The sequence below is a fragment of the Heterodontus francisci genome, chromosome 5, assembly GCF_036365525.1.
Source record: "Heterodontus francisci isolate sHetFra1 chromosome 5, sHetFra1.hap1, whole genome shotgun sequence".
Classification (NCBI taxonomy): Eukaryota; Metazoa; Chordata; class Chondrichthyes; order Heterodontiformes; family Heterodontidae; genus Heterodontus; species Heterodontus francisci.
In genome coordinates, this window is record NC_090375.1 from 8,406,656 (window position 1) to 8,424,783 (window position 18,128).

At 47.1% G+C, this 18,128-nt stretch overlaps 1 protein-coding gene across 1 annotated transcript; it reads right to left on the reverse strand.

Annotated features, from left to right (window-relative positions):
- Positions 1-7,363: 7,363 nt before the first annotated feature.
- Positions 7,364-15,021, reverse strand: LOC137369713 (actin, cytoplasmic A3a-like). The gene is made up of 3 exons (XM_068031072.1): positions 14,932-15,021; positions 14,628-14,776; positions 7,364-8,759 (listed from the first exon to the last, which is right to left on the reverse strand). The coding sequence occupies exons 2-3, from the start codon at positions 14,751-14,753 to the stop codon at positions 7,755-7,757; spliced, it is 1,131 nt and encodes a 376-aa protein (XP_067887173.1). The 5' UTR covers positions 14,754-14,776; positions 14,932-15,021; the 3' UTR covers positions 7,364-7,754.
- Between the last annotated feature and the right edge of the window lie 3,107 nt (positions 15,022-18,128).

The window sequence follows — 18,128 nt, forward strand, 5'->3', positions numbered from 1 at the left end:
TTCCTCCCTCCCACTGGCACCCACTTCCCCCCGCACCCCCTCCACCCTGCACCCCTTACCCCCCGCACACCATTCCCCGCACCCCCTCCCCACTTGCCCTCCCTCCATGAAATCGCACAGAGTATTAAACAAGTGGACTGTAACACCACACCAAACAGCACAACAAAAAAAGGAAAGAATTTACCAGCCCTTTGTTTTGCAAACTGGAACGTCAGTACTATGTGTCGTGGCCTGTCGGAAGACCTTACACAAACCAACGACTCTCGGAAGAGCGCCATCATTAGCAATGAGCTCGGTCGACTCAATGTGGACATTGCAGCACTTCAGGAGACACGCCTCCCTGCGAGAGCGGATCTCTAAGAGAGCAAGACTACACCTTCCTCTGGCAGGGTAGGGATCCTGAAGAACCAAGACAGCATGGAGTGGGCGTCGCCATAGAAACTCTTTGCTCAGCATGATAGAGCCACCTTCAAATGGCTCGGAACGCATCCTGTCCATCTGACTGTTCACCGCCTCTGGTCCAATACACCTACTCAGCATCTATGCTCCAACACTCTGCTCCCCACCTGAAGCTAAAGACCAGTTCTACGAGGAGCTCCATAATATCATTAGTAGCATCCCCAATACCGAACACCTGTTCTTGCTGGGGGACTTTAACGCCAGGGTTGGGGCCGACCATGACTCATGGCCCTCCAGCCTTGGGCGCTATGGCATTGGAAGGATGAATGAGAATGGACAGAGACTGCTTGAGTTGTGTACCTATCATAACCTCGGCATCACCAACTCGTTCTTTCATACTAAATCCTGTCACCAGGTTTCATGGAGGCACCCAAGATCACGTCGTTGGCACCAGCTGGACCTCATTGTCACAAGGCGAGCCTCTATAGCAATGTCCAAATCACACGCAGCTTCCACAGTGCGGACTGCGACACCGACCATTCCCTGGTGTGCCGCAAAGTTAGACTCAAACCAAGAAGCTGCATCACTCCAAGCAGAAGGGCCGCCCGTGCATCAACACTAACAGAATTTCTCATCCACAGCTATTACATATGTTTCTAAATGCGCTTGAAAAAGCCCTTCATAACACTCCTACAGGGGACCAAGTGGGTCCACAACAGAGACGCCATCTTCTTCTTTGGCCTCCTTGTCTCGAGAGACAATGGGTAAGCGCCTGGAGGTGGTCAGTGGTGTGTGGAGCAGCGCCTGGAGTGGCTATAAAGGCCAATTCTGGAGTGACAGACTCTTCCACAGGCACTGCAGATAAATTTGTTTGACGGGGCTGTTACACAGTTGGCTCTCCCCTTGCGCCTCTGTCTTTTTTCCTGCCAACTCTTTGACTCGCCACACTTTAGCCCCGCCTTTATGGCTGCCCGACAGCTCTGGCGAACGCTGGCGACTGACTCCCACGACTTGTGATCAATGTCACAGGACTTCATATCGCGTTTGCAGACGTCTTTAAAGCGGAGACATGAACGGCCGGTGGGGCTGATACCACCGCAGCCTCACAGCTCCAGCGACCCGGGTTCAATTCTGGGTACTGCCTGTGTGGAGTTTGCAAGTTCTCCCTGTGTCTGCGTGGGTTTTCTCCGGGTGCTCCGGTTTCCTCCCACAAGCCAAAAGACTTGCAGATTGGTAGGTAAATTGGCCATTATAAAATTGCCCCTAGTACAGGTAGGTGGCAGGGAAATATAGGGACAGGTGGGATGTGGTCAGAATATGGGATTAGTTTAGGATTAGTATAAATGGGTGGTTGATGGTCGGCACAGACTCGGTGGGCCGAAGGGCCTGTTTCAGTGCTGTATCTCTAAAAAAAAAGTGACGAGCTCGCTGTACAATGTGTCTTTGGGGATCCTGCCATCTTCCATGCGGCTCACGTGGCCAAGCCATCTCAAGCGCCGCTGACTCAGTCGTGTGTATAAGCTGGGGATGTTGGCCGTCTCGAGGACTTCTGTGTTGGAGATACGGTGTTGCTACCTGATGCCAAGTATTCTCCGGAGGCAGCGAAGATGGAATGAATTGAGACGTCGCTCTTGGCTGACGTACGTTGTCCAGGCCTTGCTGCCATGGAGCAAGCTACTGAGGACACAGGCTTGATACACTCGGACTTTTGTGTTCCGTGTCAGTGCGCCATTTTCCCACACTCTCTTGGCCAGTCTGAACAGAGCAGTGGAAGCCTTTCCCATGCGCTTGTTTAATTCTGCATCGAGAGACAGGTTACTGGTGATAGTTGAGCCTAGGTAGGTGAACTCTTGAACCACTTCCAGAGCGTGGTCGCCAATATTGATGGATGGAGCATTTCTGACGTCCTGTCCCATGATGTTCGTTTTCTTGAGGCTGATGGTGAGGCCAAATTCGTTGCAGGCAGCCGCAAACCTGTCGATGAGACTCTGCAGACACTCTTCAGTGTGAGATGTTAAAGCAGCATCATCAGCAAAGAGGAGTTCCCTGATGAGGACTTTCCGTACTTTGGACTTCGCTCTTAGACGGGCAAGGTTGAACAACCTGCCCCCTGATCTTGTGTGAAGGAAAATTCCTTCTTCAGAGGACTTGGACGCATGTGAGAGCAGCAGGGAGAAGAAAATCCCAAAACATGTGGGTGCGAGAATACAGCCCTGTTTCACGCCACTCAGGATAGGAAAGGGGTCTGATGAGGTGCCACCATGTTGAATTGTGCCTTTCATATTGTCATGGAATGAGGTGATGATACTTAGTAGCTTTGGTGGACATCCAATCTTTTCTGGTCGTATGAAGAGACCACGTCTATGACTCACCAATGACCACCTTTGGCAAACATGTGAAGCAGAATGCAGACTGGTTTCAATCTCACTTTGAGGAGCTGGAACCTGCCCTGGCCGCTAAGCGCATTGCACTGTTGAACTACAAGAAAGCCCCCAGCGAGTTAACATCCGTAGCACTTAAAGTAGCCAGAAGCACTGCACAAAGAACAGCCAGGCGCTGCGCAAATGACTACTGACAACACCTATGCCGTCGTATTCAGCTGGCCTCCGACACCGGAAACATCAGAGGAATGTATGATGGTATTAAGAGAGCTTTTGGGACAACCATTAAGAAGATCTCCCCCCTCAACTCTAAATCAGGGGACACGATCACAGACCAACGCAAGCAAATGGAAAGCTGGGTGGAGCGCTACCTAGAACTGTACTCCAGGGAGAATGTTGTCACTGAGACTACCCTCAATGCAGCCCGGTCTTTGCCAGTGATGGATGAGCTGGACGAACAGCCAACAAAATCGGAACTCAGTGATGCCATTGATTCTCTAGCCAGCGGAAAAGCCAGTGGAAAGGACGGCATTACCCCTGAAATAATCAAGCGTGCCAAGCCTGCTATACTCTCAGCACTCCATAAACTGCTTTGCCTGTGTTGGGATGAGGGAGCAGTACCACAGGACATGCGTGATGCCAATATCATCACCCTCTATAAGAACAAGGGTGACCACGGTGACTGCAACAACTACCATGGAATCTCCCTGCTCAGCATAGTGGGGAAAGTCTATGCTCGAGTCGCTTTTAACAGGCTCCAGAAGCTGGCTGAGCGTGTCTACACTGAGGCACAGTGTGGCTTTTGAGCAAAGAGATCCACCATTGACATGCTGTTCTCCCTTCACCGGCTACAGGAGAAATACCACAAACAACAGATGCCCCTCTACGTTGCTTTCATAGATCTCACCAAAGCCTTTGACCTCATAAGCAGACGTGGTCTCTTCCGACTAGTAGCAAAGATCGGATGTCCACCAAAGCTACTAAGTATCATCATCATGGGGCGGCACAGTGGCGCAGTGGTTAGCACCGCAACCTCACAGCTCCAGTGACCCAGGTTCAATTCTGGGTACTGCCTGTGTGGAGTTTGCACGTTCTCCCTGTGTCTGCGTGGGTTTCCTCCCACAGCCAATAGACTTGCAGGTTGATAGGTAAATTGGCCATTATAAATTGCCCCTAGTACAGGTAGGTGGTAGGGGAATATATGGACAGGTGGGGATGTGGTAGGAATATGGGATTAGTGTAGGATTAGTATAAATTGGTGGTTAATGGTCGGCACAGACTCGGTGTGCCGAAGGGCCTGTTTCAGTGCTGTATCTCTAAATCAAAATCAAACCTCATTCCATGACAATATGAAAGGCACGATTCAGCATAGAGGCGCCTCATCAGACCCCTTTCCTATCCTGAGTGGCATGAAACAGGGCTGTGTTCTCGCACCTACACTGTTTGGGATCTTCCCCTCCCTGCTGCTCTCACATGCGTTCAATCTTCAGAAGAAGGAATATTCCTCCACACAAGATCAGATGGCAGGTTGTTCAACCTTGCCCGTCTCAGAGCGAAGACTTAAGTATGGAGGGTCCTCATCAGGGAACTCCTCTTTGCTGACGATGCTGCATTAACATCTCACACTGAAGAGCGTCATCGACAGGATCACAGCTGCCTGCAAAGAATTTGGCCTCACCATCAAACTCAAGAAAATGAACATCATGGGACAGGACGTCAGAAATGCTCCTTCCGTGCTGTGATTTCACTATGGTTCTATGACTGACAGCATAGCTCCATGGAGAGCCAGCATGGAGTCGATGGGCCAAATGGCCTCCTTCTCTGCCAGATATGACTCGACTTGGATGAAGGGACTGAATGTATTTTAGCCAAATTTGCAGACGATACAAAGATATGTAGAAAAGCAAATTGTGAGGAGGACACAAAAGCAGGAATTTTATGGGCCCTGTAAGAGAGGCTTTGGTGGCATGCTGGCTGTTTAATTAAGCGTGAGTTGTTTGTTCAGATTTCCGATGGTGGGTTTTTGTATTGCAATTAAGCCAGCGGTGTGTTTGCGGTGGTCCGGAGCTCCCCCCCCAGATGGTAGTGGTTTGTAGTTTTGCATGCATTTTCATACCATGAATATTCATTACCCTGCACACAATTCAAATTAAGTCCAACCTGCCAGATTAAGTTAGCGGCGAGCGTCATTCCCACATCACCCGGTTCACATTCGTTCAAAGGTGGCAAACACCAGGTGGCTTTGTGCAGTCGTATGAGGTCAGTAGTTTCATGTCTTGTACTCATCGGCACAAGGGAGACCAACAGTGGAGTGGATGTTTGGCTGCAGGTTCAACACCAGCAGGGACAATTCTTCAGGGGATGGCAGGGAAAGCATGGGGGAAAAGGTGCATGGAGGAGCAGGGGAGAGTACCCAGCAGGACAGGGTGGGGTATCAGGTGCATGGAGGAGCAGGGGAGTGGACCCGGCCGGACGGGGTGGGGTATCAGGTGCATGGAGGAGCAGGGGAGAGTACCCGGCCGGATAGGGTGGGGTATCGGGTGCATGGAGGAGCAGGGGAGTGTACCCGGCCGGACAGGGTGGGGTATCGGGTGCATGGAGGAGCAGGGGAGAGTACCCGGCCGGACGGGGTGGGGTATCGGGTGCATGGAGGAGCAGGGGAGAGTACCCGGCCGGACAGGGTGGGGTATCGGGTGCATGGAGGAGCAGGGGCGGGAGGAGGGGAGCGTCCAGTGGTTGTTATTGCTGCTTGGGGGTGGTGGATTGATTTGAGTATTACAGTCAACAGATGGTCATAAGGGGCCGATAGGGAGGGATGAGTGCTGTCAACGCCGGGGAACCTGTCGGGGGAATTGAGGCTACTGGCTGGCAGAGGAACAATCACAGTCAATGGGAGCAAATGGATTCAGTCGGGGGGAAAATGTGAGACTTAGGGCTGAGTATTCTATGGCATTATCGGGAGGTGAAGGGGGAGGCGACCAGAACATGAAGGTGGATTTGAGGAGGATCAAGGGTCCAAGTCAGTATTTCAATGGTAATGGGAGTAGAAATGGCAGGAGAGATGGTATGAATAAATTGATTGTGACAAGGTCCAAGGTCAATGGGGGAAGGCTCAATAATAACAGAGGAAAGGTGTAAGATTACAGTGGGTGGACAAAGGGTGATAGCTGCAGACAAGAAGGTAGCAGGAGGAGGTTGGAAGGGTGGGAAACTTGTCTTACATTGTACACGCACCATTTTCTCAAACAATAATGCAAATTATGTCGTTACTCGAGAATTTCAAGTCAAGCGAGAGGAGACCAAATGATGGTCAGTGTGATTTCTGCTGGCTGCAGTTTTAAGGCAGATAAAAGTGATCTGCTCATTGCATTGCTGGGTCAGCTGAATGGCAACAGAAGGCTGCATTGGAACTCTGCTCTTTTCATTATTTGTAAAGCTGTAGCAACATGGATCTACTACACCCACTTAGTTTCCTACCACAGGAAGAGCAGAGGGAGCAACTGAGGGCAGTTCTGATGAAGGGTCACTGATCTGAATCATTGACTGTTTCTCTCCACAGCTGCTGCCAGACCTGCTGAGTATTTCCAGCATTTCCTGTTTTTATTTCAGATTTACAGCATCTGCAGTACTTCCCTTTTATTATCGTAGACATCCACTGGCACTGGCACCTGATTGCATCCTCAGGATAAAGGACAAATCACCTTCATATATCAGAGGCAATGCCAGAGACGCCCAAGATGTTATGTGAAATGGTCAGAAAATTTGTAGGATCCTGCAGCATGACCTGCAAGTGCTTGGGTTTTGTGGGAATCCCATGCCAGTTGCCCTCAAGGTGACTGCTGCACTCAATTTTGTTGCTGGCAGTGCTGTCCAGGAATCAATAACAGTCTGACCTATAGGTGCCTCAAAAAGAGGTGTCCAATGCCCTTTTCTGTTGTGCTAAAGATTGCATCTGCTTACTTGTAGATGGCCTTTGGTGCCATCACTGTGCAAGGGGTGATCGACTGCACTGATGTGTCCATTAGAGCTCCATGGGACCAGCCTGCTGTCTTTGTGACTCGTAAGGATTCCACTCTTGGAATGTGCAACTGGTTTGTGACCACAGAAAAATAAGGTTTGCACTAGTTTCCCAGAGAGCAGTTTTCTCATATTGAGGAACTCAGAGCTGCCAGGAGTTTGAGGAACCAGCCAAAGTCATGTCCTCGCTAATCCTTCTACCAATCACCTTATATTTGACCTGGGGGCACAGATTTAAAAACCTGTTCCACTATTCACTAAGATCATTACTTATCTCAGTTCAACTCCACTTGCCCAGGCCATCACACAATCACCTTTTAATACATGGATGTATTAAGTGACTACGGCCGAGCTAGCTGCACGACCTATAGGCGGTCACAATGAGGAGTGAATGATGTAAAACAGTTGAGGCCTTCAGGAGAGGCTCTGCCAGGATGACTGCTTAAAAATTTGAAATTCATTTGAGCTTAAATCCCAAAGGGTGCGGGGTGGGAGGAAAGAAAAGAAAAAAAAAAAAAAGAGTAACTAATTGCTTAGATATTATGAAATACAAGAGGGGAAAAGGATCATTGACAAGTCACCTTTATTTCAGAATGTATTTTATGACTTCAGAAATATCAAAAGATAACAAAAGCAAACTCAGCTGTAGCATTGAAGCCTTGGAGATGTTGGGATAAACCTGCCTGTTCCTGCAGGGTGATGCTCCTTTAAGCTCAAATCCTCATGGACAACTGTACAATTTCATATCACAATGGTGACTGGTCTCCATTATGCAGTTCAAAGGCTTCTTTCAAGTTAGTTTTAAATGGAGCTGGATAGGGAAGGGTACAAAGGAGTAAGAGGCAGGATGTATGCAATAGATCACCCGTCATCAACTCTGCCTTTTGCCCAAAGAGCAGAGACTGCAGGTCACATTGTAAGTGAACTAAACCTGGCAAGTAAAAGCCCTGCAGCAGGTTAGAAGCACTTGCGATGGACTATAGAGGGCCCAGACTCATCATACTCTTGCTTACTGATCCACATTTGCTGGAAGGTGGAGAGAGAAGCCAAGATGGATCCTCCGATCCACACTGAATACTTCCTCTCGGGTGGAGCAATGATCTTGATCTTCATTGTGCTCGGAGCCAAGGATGTGATTTCCTTCTGCATCCGATCAGCAATACCTGGGTACATGGTGGTTCCACCAGACAAGACAGTGTTGGCATACAGATCCTTCCTGATATCTACATCACATTTCATGATGCTGTTGTAACAGGTCTCATGGATCCCAGAAGATTCCATCCCAAGGAAGGAGGGTTGGAAAAGGGCTTCTGGGGCCCTGAAACGCTCATTACCAATGGTAATAACTTGGCCATCAGGGAGCTCATAGCTTTTTTCCAAGGCTGAAGAGGAGCTGGCCGTCGCCATCTCAGATTCAAAGTCTAGGGCCGCGTAGCAAAGTTTTTCCTTGATGTCACGCACGATCTCCCTCTCGGCTGTGGTTGTGAAGGAATATCCACGTTCAGTCAGGATCTTCATCAAGTAGTCAGTCAGATCCCGGCCAGCCAGGTCTAATCTCATAATGGCATGAGGCAAGGCATACCCTTCATAAATTGGCACAGTGTGGCTCACACCATCACCAGAATCAAGCACAATGCCAGTCGTGCGGCCAGAGGCGTACAAGGACAGTACGGCTTGAATGGCAACATACATGGCTGGTGTGTTGAAGGTCTCAAACATGATCTGGGTCATTTTCTCCCGGTTGGCTTTGGGGTTGAGAGGTGCCTCTGTGAGGAGAACTGGATGCTCCTCTGGGGCCACTCGCAGTTCATTGTAGAAGGTGTGATGCCAGATCTTCTCCATGTCATCCCAGTTGGTCACAATGCCATGTTCGATTGGATACTTCAGGGTCAGAATTCCCCTCTTGCTCTGAGCTTCATCACCAACATAACTGTCTTTCTGACCCATTCCAACCATCACCCCCTAGAATGAGGAATAAAAACAAAGGATGAAACATACCATCAGAAACTAGAGGAACCAATCAATCAATGGAGACTTATAGAAGTTAGTCCAGGCCAGAAGGAGACGACTATTGAAACTATTCACCACCCTTCAGCCAAATTAGAGAGTTATTTGATCTGGAATGCTCTGCCAAGGGTACAGTGGAAGCAGATTAAACAACTTTCAGAAGTGGGAATTGGATAAATACTCAATGGGGCAAAATGGCAGGGCTATGGGACTAACTAGATAGCTGAGAGCCAGTAAAGGTACAATGGGCTGAATGGTCTCCTGGCCTGATTAATTCCATGATTCTTTGAACATCAGGATCTTTATAGCAATTGGATCAGGAGGATTTACATTTTCCTCCCTTGCTCGAGGAATGGTGCTAGCCCACATCTGGAACAGTGGTGCTGTTCTGTAGAGTTTCTGAAGCTTAGACAAAATGTTGGAGGCACTGGGCTTGAGGAAAGAATGAGCAAATTTAATCCAAGGACAAATATTTATGCATTAAATATAGATGCATCATGTGCAGAAAGTATGCACATGGAGACACACAGGCAGATGGGTTCAAGTACAAGTGATAAAAGTTAAATTACTTCACACAAAGTAATACACTTGGTCAGGGTGTGAGCATTCTGGATGGCCAGCTTTTATTGCCTTGGAGTAGAGGACAATTCTCAGCTGATGTTCAATCTCTCCTCCCAATAATTAGTAACCATGAGCTACTGATTTGTGGGATCTTGCTGTGCACAGAATCCTGTTGCTTTTTTTGTTGAAGGCCAATGTTTGAGTGCTTATGTCCCTGGATATGATAAAGGTGGCATTTTCAAAGACACTGCTTCTGATCCAAATGCTCCCCCAACTGCATTCCACCACCAAACCCATCTTCTCCCAAGCCCAATTTCACTTCCCACCTCAGTCGACACCACAAGTTTAGAAGGTCACTGGTTCAAGCCCAGTCTGAAGGTTTGAGCTCAATCTCTGGATACTCTGTTGTACTGGGTAAGAGGTTGTGTTAAAATAGATCCCAACTATCTGTTTGCTGATGTAGAGGATCCCATGGCACTATTTGAAGAGTAGGGGATGTATCTCCTCCTGTTGGTCAGTGTTCATCCCTCTATAAAACTGGCTAATCTCAGTTACGATTTGCAGGGTCTTGCAATGTACAAATGGACATGACTGGCAACACTAATCTTCAGGCTGCAAAGTTTATACATTAGACTGACCCAATGACCCTTACAGGATTGACAAGCCAGTACAGGCAGTGGCCTCTGAAGAAAGATTCTATAATTCCAAGTATAAAAGTGCCATATGCTCGTGTGATGTGGATCACAGATTAAATCATGGATTCAGAGACTAGGGTCCTGAATGTTAAAGGAAATTATGAAGGTATGATGCACAAGTTGGCAATAATGGATTGGAAAACTTTAAAGGGATGACAGTGGATAGGCAATGGCAAACAAAGAGCGCATGGATAATCTGCAACAGTTGTTTATTCTTGTATGGCACAAAAGTAAAACAGGAAAGGTAGCCAAACTATGGCTTACAAGGGAAATTAGAGGTAACATTAGATCCAAGGAAGAGGCATACAAATTCGCCAGAAGAAAACAGACCTGAGGATTGGGAGCAGTTTAGAATTCAGCAAAGGCAGACCAAGGGATTGATTAAGAACTGGAAAATGGAGTACGAGAGCAAGCTTGCAGGGAACATAGAAACTTTTACAGTCAGTTTTTATAGGTATGTGAAGAGAAAACAAGATTGGTGAAGACAAATGTAGGTCCGTTCGTCAGAAAGAAGGGAATTTATTATGGGGAACAAAGAAACAGCTGACCAACTAAATGCATATTCTGGTTCTGTCTTCACAAAGGAGGACACAAATATTATACCAGAAATGTTGGGGAACACAGGGTTTAGAGAGAGGGAGGAACTGAAGGAAATCAGTATTAGTAGAAGAATGGTGTTGGGGAAATTGATGGGAGTGAAGGCCGATAAATCCCCAGGGACTGATGGCATCTCAGAGTACTTAAGGAAGTGGCCCTAGAAATAGTGGATGCATTGGTGGTCATCTTCCAAGAGTCTATTGACTCTGGAACAGTTCCTACAGATTGGAGGGGAGCTAATGTAACCCCACTATTTAAAAAAGGGAGGTAGAGAGAAAACAGGGAATTATAGACCAATCAGCCTGACGTCGGGAGTGGGGAAAATTCTAGAGGCCAAAGATTTTATAGCAGAGCACTTGGAGAACAGTGGTAGAATCGGACAAACTCAGCCTGGATTTATGAAAGGGAAATCATGCTTGGCAAGTCTACTAGAATTCTTCGAGGATGTAACTAGTCGAGTTGACGAGGGACAGCCAGTGGATGTGGTTTATTTGGACTTCCAGAAGGCTTTCAACAAAGTCCCACATTGGAGATTGGCATGTAAAATTAAAGTACATGGGATTGGGCGTCGTGTATTGCGATGGATAGTAAATTTGTTGGCAGACAGGAAAGAAAGTAGGAATAAACTGGTCTTTTTCCAAATAGCAGGCAGTGACTAGTGGGCTAACACAGGGATTAGTGCTCAGACCTCAGCTATTCACAATGTATTAATGATTTAGATGAGGGAACTAAATGGAATATCTGCAGTTTTGCAGATGAAAACTGGGTGGGAGGGTGACTTGTGAGGAGGATGCAGAGAGGCTTCAGGGTGATTTGGACAAGTTGAGTGAGTGGGCTAATGCATGGCAGATACAGTATAATGTGGATAAATGTAAGGTTATTCACCTTGGTAACAAAAACAGGAAGGCAGATTATTATCTGAACGGCTATAAACAAGGAGGGGAATATGCAACGAGACCTGGGTGTTCTCGGACACAAGTCACTGAAGGTAAGCGTGCGGGTGGAACAGGTAGGAAAAAGGTAAATGGTATGTTGGCCTTCATAGCGAAAAGATTCAAGTACAGGAGCAGGGATGTCTTGCTGCAATTATACAGGGCCTTGGTGAGACCACACCTGGAATGTTGTGTGCAGTTTTGGTCTCCTCAGCTGAGGAAGGATGTTCTTGCTGTAGAGGGAGTGCAGCAAAGGTTTACCAGTCTGATTCCTGGGATGGCAGGACTGACATATGAGGAGAGATTGAGTCGGTTAGGATTATATTCGCTGGAGTTCAGAAGAGTGAGGGGGGGGGGGGGATCTCATAGAAACCGATAAAATTCTAACAGGACTTGACAGGGTAGATGCAGGAAGGATGTTCCCGATGGTGGGGGAGTCCAGAACCAGGGGTCATAGTCTAAGGATACGGGGTAAACCTTTCAGGACTGAGATGAGGAGAAATTAACCCAGAGAGTGGTGAGCCTGTGGAAGTCTCTACCACAGAAAGCAGTTGAGGTCAAAACATTGTAGGTTTTCAAGCAGTTAGATATCGAGTCATAGTCATATAGCATAGAAACAGGCCCTTTGGTTCTTGGGGTGAAAGGGATCAAAGGATATGGGGCGAAAGCGGGAACAGGTTACTGAGTTGGATGATCAGCCATGATCATAATGAATGGTGGAGCAGACTTGAAGAGCCGAATGGCCTACTCCTGCACCCATTTTGTATGTTTCTAAATTACAATTGATGGTCAATTATAAAACTTCACATATAACCAAATTGATTATCCTTTATATTCTGCAGCATGGCCACAAAATAAAAATCCTTCTCCCCCACAATTCTCAATGAGGGGGTGAGGGGGTGACTGGGAGGATTGACATTTATGGTCCATCTCTTTTTATAAAGCTATGCTTTCTTTGTCATGTTTAGTTTAGTGATACAGCACTGAAACAGGCCCTTCGGCCCACCGAGTCTGTGCCGACCATCAACCAACCATTTATACTAATCCTACACTAATCCCATATTCCTACCACAGGCCCACCTGTCCCTATATTTCCCTGCCACCCACCTATACTAGGGGCAATTTATAATGGCCAATTAACGCATCAACCTGCAAGTCTTTGGCATGTGGGAGGAAACCGGAACACCCGGAGGAAACCCATGCAGACACGGAGAACTTGCAAACTCCACACAGGCAGTATGCAGAATTGAACCTGGGTCACTGGAGCTGTGAGGCTGCGGTGCTAACCACTGCACCACTGTGCGTCATGTTTGTGCTTTGGGCCAGGTTGTTCTATTTTTCTGTCCATTCACACCCTCTCTGCACTAACACTTTGTCTTTCAGCACACCATTAACATACTGTTTTCCTTTGCTCCATGACCTTCTGGCCAGTTATTCTGTGACCTTGTCCTATCAACACCTCTTATCTCTTACCCCACCCCCTGCTTTACTTGCTTAAAAGCTTGACATTTCTAGCCTCTGCCAGTTCTGATGAAAGGTCACTGACCTGAAACATGAACTCTGCTTCTCTCTCTCCACAGATGCTGCCAGACCTGCTGAGTATTTGCAGCATTTCTTGTTTTAATTAAGGAAATGAACCAGTTGGGTTTTTAAAATGGCAAAAAAGCTTCATGGTCAATTTTAACTCACTAGTTTCATATTCCAAGATTTAAAAAGTTTTAAAATAAAGAGAGAGAGAGTTCCAATTCTCAAACTTGCCCTGGCAGGATTTAAACTTGCCTTCTCCAGGTGACTAATCCAGTACCAACCACTACACTACCTACCTTGTAGATATAAATGGCACCCAAGCACATCCCAAAGTACCAAACTAGTGCATTATTTTGCAACTTAGTGACTGCATTTCTAAAAACAGTCAATTTGCTCACAGCAAGATATCACAATCAGCAAGCAAATTCAGGAAGGATTGGATTGCAGACGAACGTTAGCCCAGGCACTGGGAGAACTCCTCCATATAGATTTTCAACATCCAGCTAGAGGGAGTGCAGGCTTCAGTTTACTCATCCAAAATGACACCTCTAACAGAGTCGCACCTCGGAGTTTGGCCGATAGATCACTCCAGTCACATTGTCCAATGTGGGTGACAAAAATATGACAGAAGGGCAATTGCCTACCACCTCAAGGGGGATGGGTAATTAATGCCAACCTCACCAGCAACACCCACACCCAGGAATTAATAAAGGTCAAAAGCAGTAGGATTTTGCTGTTTCATGGCAGTGGAGAGAGAACAATATTCAGTGGCAGAACCATGGTGATGCCTTTGGTTTTTGAGACTATTCCAGGGGAATGGACACTGGGTTAAAGAGCCCAACAGGAGAGTAGTATTGGAGGAGTGGAGGGGTAGAACTGGAGATTATCTGCCAACATGGGGTCGACAAAGGGTAATAATTTAAATATGGGAGAGAGAGAGAGAGAGAGTAGAGTCAGGGACAGAAACTTGGAGGGGTTGAGGAAAAGAATCAGACATGTTGGTCAACAGCTAGTTTTACAAAACCAAGTCAGCTCATGAAGCAGTTAGTTTTAGCTCAGCTGCTTTTGTGCCAGTTTGATCCTCATACAACAGTTCAAAAAATACTCTTCCATTGTAGCCACATTGAATCAGACCCTTCCCACAGCAAGATCAGAATATTGTCCCAGAAACACATCAGATGTAGAGCACCAACCCATTAGATTCAGTGCTCATGAAAACAAGTGTCACACATCAAATGAAGCAGAAATTAGCCAACTGAGTCAGCAGCTGTGCTCACACCCCAATTTCCACACCCTCCCTTCCTGCCCCCCCTCCCCCCCCCCACCCCCACAAAATCAGCCACTTCCTCCCACCCCAGTGAGCTTAGAGCACTGACACAAGCCATCACATCCATTGAAAGAAATATTTAAAGCCAGCATTCAAATCTTGCAGAAAATAGCTATTCCAGAACCAAGAGATTACCCTCTCTCTTTATACCAAGGAAGTTAATACTTTTAACTGAAAGGCTCACCTGGTGACGTGGCCTTCCCACAATGGAGGGAAACACAGCCCTGGGGGCATCATCTCCTGCAAACCCAGCTTTACACATCCCAGATCCATTATCTACCACCAGAGCAGCAATATCTTCATCAGCCATGGTTTAGAAGCAGCAGGAAGTGACTAGAACAAAAGAGGAAATACCCATTAATAGAGACACAAGACAGATCCAAAGTACACTTACATTTTAGATCAATTACTGACCAAATTAACACCTTCTCACAGGTCAACAATGTCCACATCCCACAAAGAAATTAAAAAAAAACACTTCACTCTACCTCTGAAAGTAGATTCTACTCCAACTCTAGCTCCCAGACTGCAAACACATACCTTTCTAAACCAGCCTCTTTTAAAGAGCATGAGGCTCCACCCACATGGGGCAGCTAACCAATGAGATTTAGAGGGATGGGTCAAAACCAGTCACTGAGGTGGAGGGGATGGAGTTTAATCCAATTACAGAGAGAGAACCCTGTCATGTAATTTATTTTTTACTTCCTGCTATTAATCATACTTTGAAACATAAACTTTTTTCCCACTTTTGGTATTTATTTTCCATCTGAATTAATATATGCGATTGGATTTAGCCAATTAATGGCAGGACTCCCTTTCACCAATTTCCCTCCCCGTTGGGTGGTGTCTCAGGCTCAGGCATAATTCCACGGGATACAGGGAACAGAGTGCAGGAACTTGCAATTACACAACACCTCTAACACAGGAGCATATTAAAACTAAATTTGATACTGAGACACATATTCAGGCAGATGACCAAAAACTTGGTCAAAGAGATAGATTTTAAGAAGCATCTTAAAGGAAGAAAGAGAGGTGGGGGAGTTTGGGGAGGGAATTCCAGAGTTTAGGGTCCAGGGAGCTGCAGGCACGGCCACCAATGGTGGAGTGATTAAAATCAGGGATGTTATGGGGATGGAGGAGATTACAGAGATAGGGAGGGGCGAGGCCATGGAGGGATTTGAAAACAAGGAAGAGAATTTTAAAATTGAGGCATTGCTGGTCTGGGAGCCAGTGTAGGTCAGTGAGCACCGGGAGTGATGGGTTCATAGGACATGGAGCAGGAAACCAGACCCCACCTTGACTGTGTAATCACTAAAAGATGCACCAGGCTTGGAGCTAATACGTACAAATCACAGGGTCTGAGCTTTGATCCCTGTTGTGCGTTGAGTTAACTCGGCAAGGCAAACAGCAGGTCAGGCATGAATTATCCTCAATCTCCCTGAGCGAGTGAGGGGGAAATATAATGTAGGGTTATTGACCGCTTGCTGGTGATCCTTGCTGGAAAGTGTGTCCCTCTCAAGGTTGAATAGCCTGTCAATATTCGCTGTCTTTGCTCCGATGGAAGGAACGACAACTCATCCTGGAGTCATGGGGTGGAGTTTGAATGTCTGTGTAGCCAGCAGGAGTCAGCCCCTTGGAGGGAGGACGGCAGGAGCAGTGAGTGTCAGCACAATGGTAGCACCAGAAACATAAACTGCCAGCACACTCAGAGTTAAAATACGCACATTCCTGTCACTGACTCTCAAGCTGCAGAGAATTTACCTTATTTGGTAATTAACCTGCAGAGCTTGCACAGCCACACCTTATTATTTAAATGCCTTGAAGTAAAAGTGGTTGCTATGGGTACCCGCATGGGTCCTAGTTATGCCTGACTTTTTGTGGGATATGTCGAACATTCCTTGTTCCAGTCCTACTCAGGCCCCCTCCCCCAACTCTTTTTCCGGTACATTGATGACTGTATCAGTGCCGTTTCTTGCTCTCGCCCCAAACTGGAAAACTTCATCAACTTTGCTTCCAATTTCCACCCTTCTCTCACCTTCAAATGGTCCATCTCTGACACTTCCCTTCCCTTCCTCGACTTCTCTGTCTCCATCTCTGGGGATCGGCTGACCATTAATATTCATTAAAACCCCATCGACTCCCACAGCTACCTCGAGTACACTTCCTCACACCCTGCCTCCTGTCAGGACTCCATTCCATTCTCCCAGTTTCTCCATCTCTGACGGCTGTGCTCTGATGATACAACCTTCCACAACAGCGCTTCTGATATGTCTTCCTTTTTCCTCAACCGAGGATTCCCCCCAGGGCCCTCGACCGTGTCTGACCCATTTCCCACACTCTGCTTTCACCCCTTCCCCTCCCTCCCAGAACCATGACAGGGTTCCCCTTGTCCTCACTTTCCACCCCACCGGCCTCCACATCCAAAGGATCATCCTCTGCCATTTCCGTCACCTCCATTGTGATACCACCAACAAAGACATCTTCGCTTCCCCTCCCCTGTCTGCATTCCAAAGGGATCAATCCCTCCGTGACACCCTGGCCCACTCCTCCATCACCCCCGACACCTCGTTCCCATCCCACGGCATCTTCCCATGCAATCACAGGAGGTGTAATACCTGCCCTTTTACCTCCTCTCTCCTCACTATCGAAGACACCAAACAGTCCTTCCAGGTGAAGCAGCGATTTACTTGTACTTCTTTTAATTTAGTATACTGTATTCGCTGCTCACAATGCAGTCTCCTCTACACTGGGGAGACCAAACGCAGATTGAGTGACCGCTTTGTGGAACACCTCCGCTCGGTCCATAAGTATGACCCCGAGCTTCTGGTCGCTTGCCATTTCAACACCCCCCCTGCCCCTGCTCTCATGCCCACTTTTCTGTCCTTGGCCTGCTGCAGTATTCCAGTGAGGCTCAACACAAACTCGATGAAAGGACCTCATCTTCTGATTAGGCACTCTACCGCCTTGCGGACTCAACTTTGAGTCCAATAACCTAAGAGCATGATGCCTTTTAAAATGTATTTTTTTTTAACGATGTGTCTGTCTTGAACATGTTTTTCGTGTTTTTGCTTTTGGACAGAGCTGTTCATTATTCTGCCATTTACACTCTCTCTGGACATCTCAAATACTGTGTACAGTTTTGGTCTCCTTATTTAAGGAAGGATGTGAATGTGTTGGAGGCAGTTCAGTGGAGGTTTACTAGATTGTTTTCTGGAATGAGTGGGTTGTTTTATGAGGAAAGGTTGGACAGACTGGGCTTGTTTTCACTGGAGTTTAGAAGAGGGAGGGGAGACTTGATTGAAGTTTATAAGATCCTGAACAGTCTTGACAAGGTGGATGTGGAGAGGATGTTTCCTCTTGTGGGTGAGTCCAGGACTAGGAAGCACTGTTTTAAAATTAGGGATCACCTTTTACAACAGAGATGAAGAGAAATCTTTTCTCTCAGAGGGTTGTGCGACTTTGGAACTCTCTGCCTCAGAAGGTGGTGGAGGCGGGGTCATTGAATATTTTTAAGGCGGATAGATTCTTGTGAGGCAAGGGAATCGAGACTTATCGGGGGTAGACGGGAATGTGGAATTCGAAACACAAACAGATCAGCCATGATCTTATGGAATGACGGAGCAGGCTCATGGACCTGAATGGGGGAGGCGGTGCCGTAGTGGTAATGTCACTGGACTAGTAACCC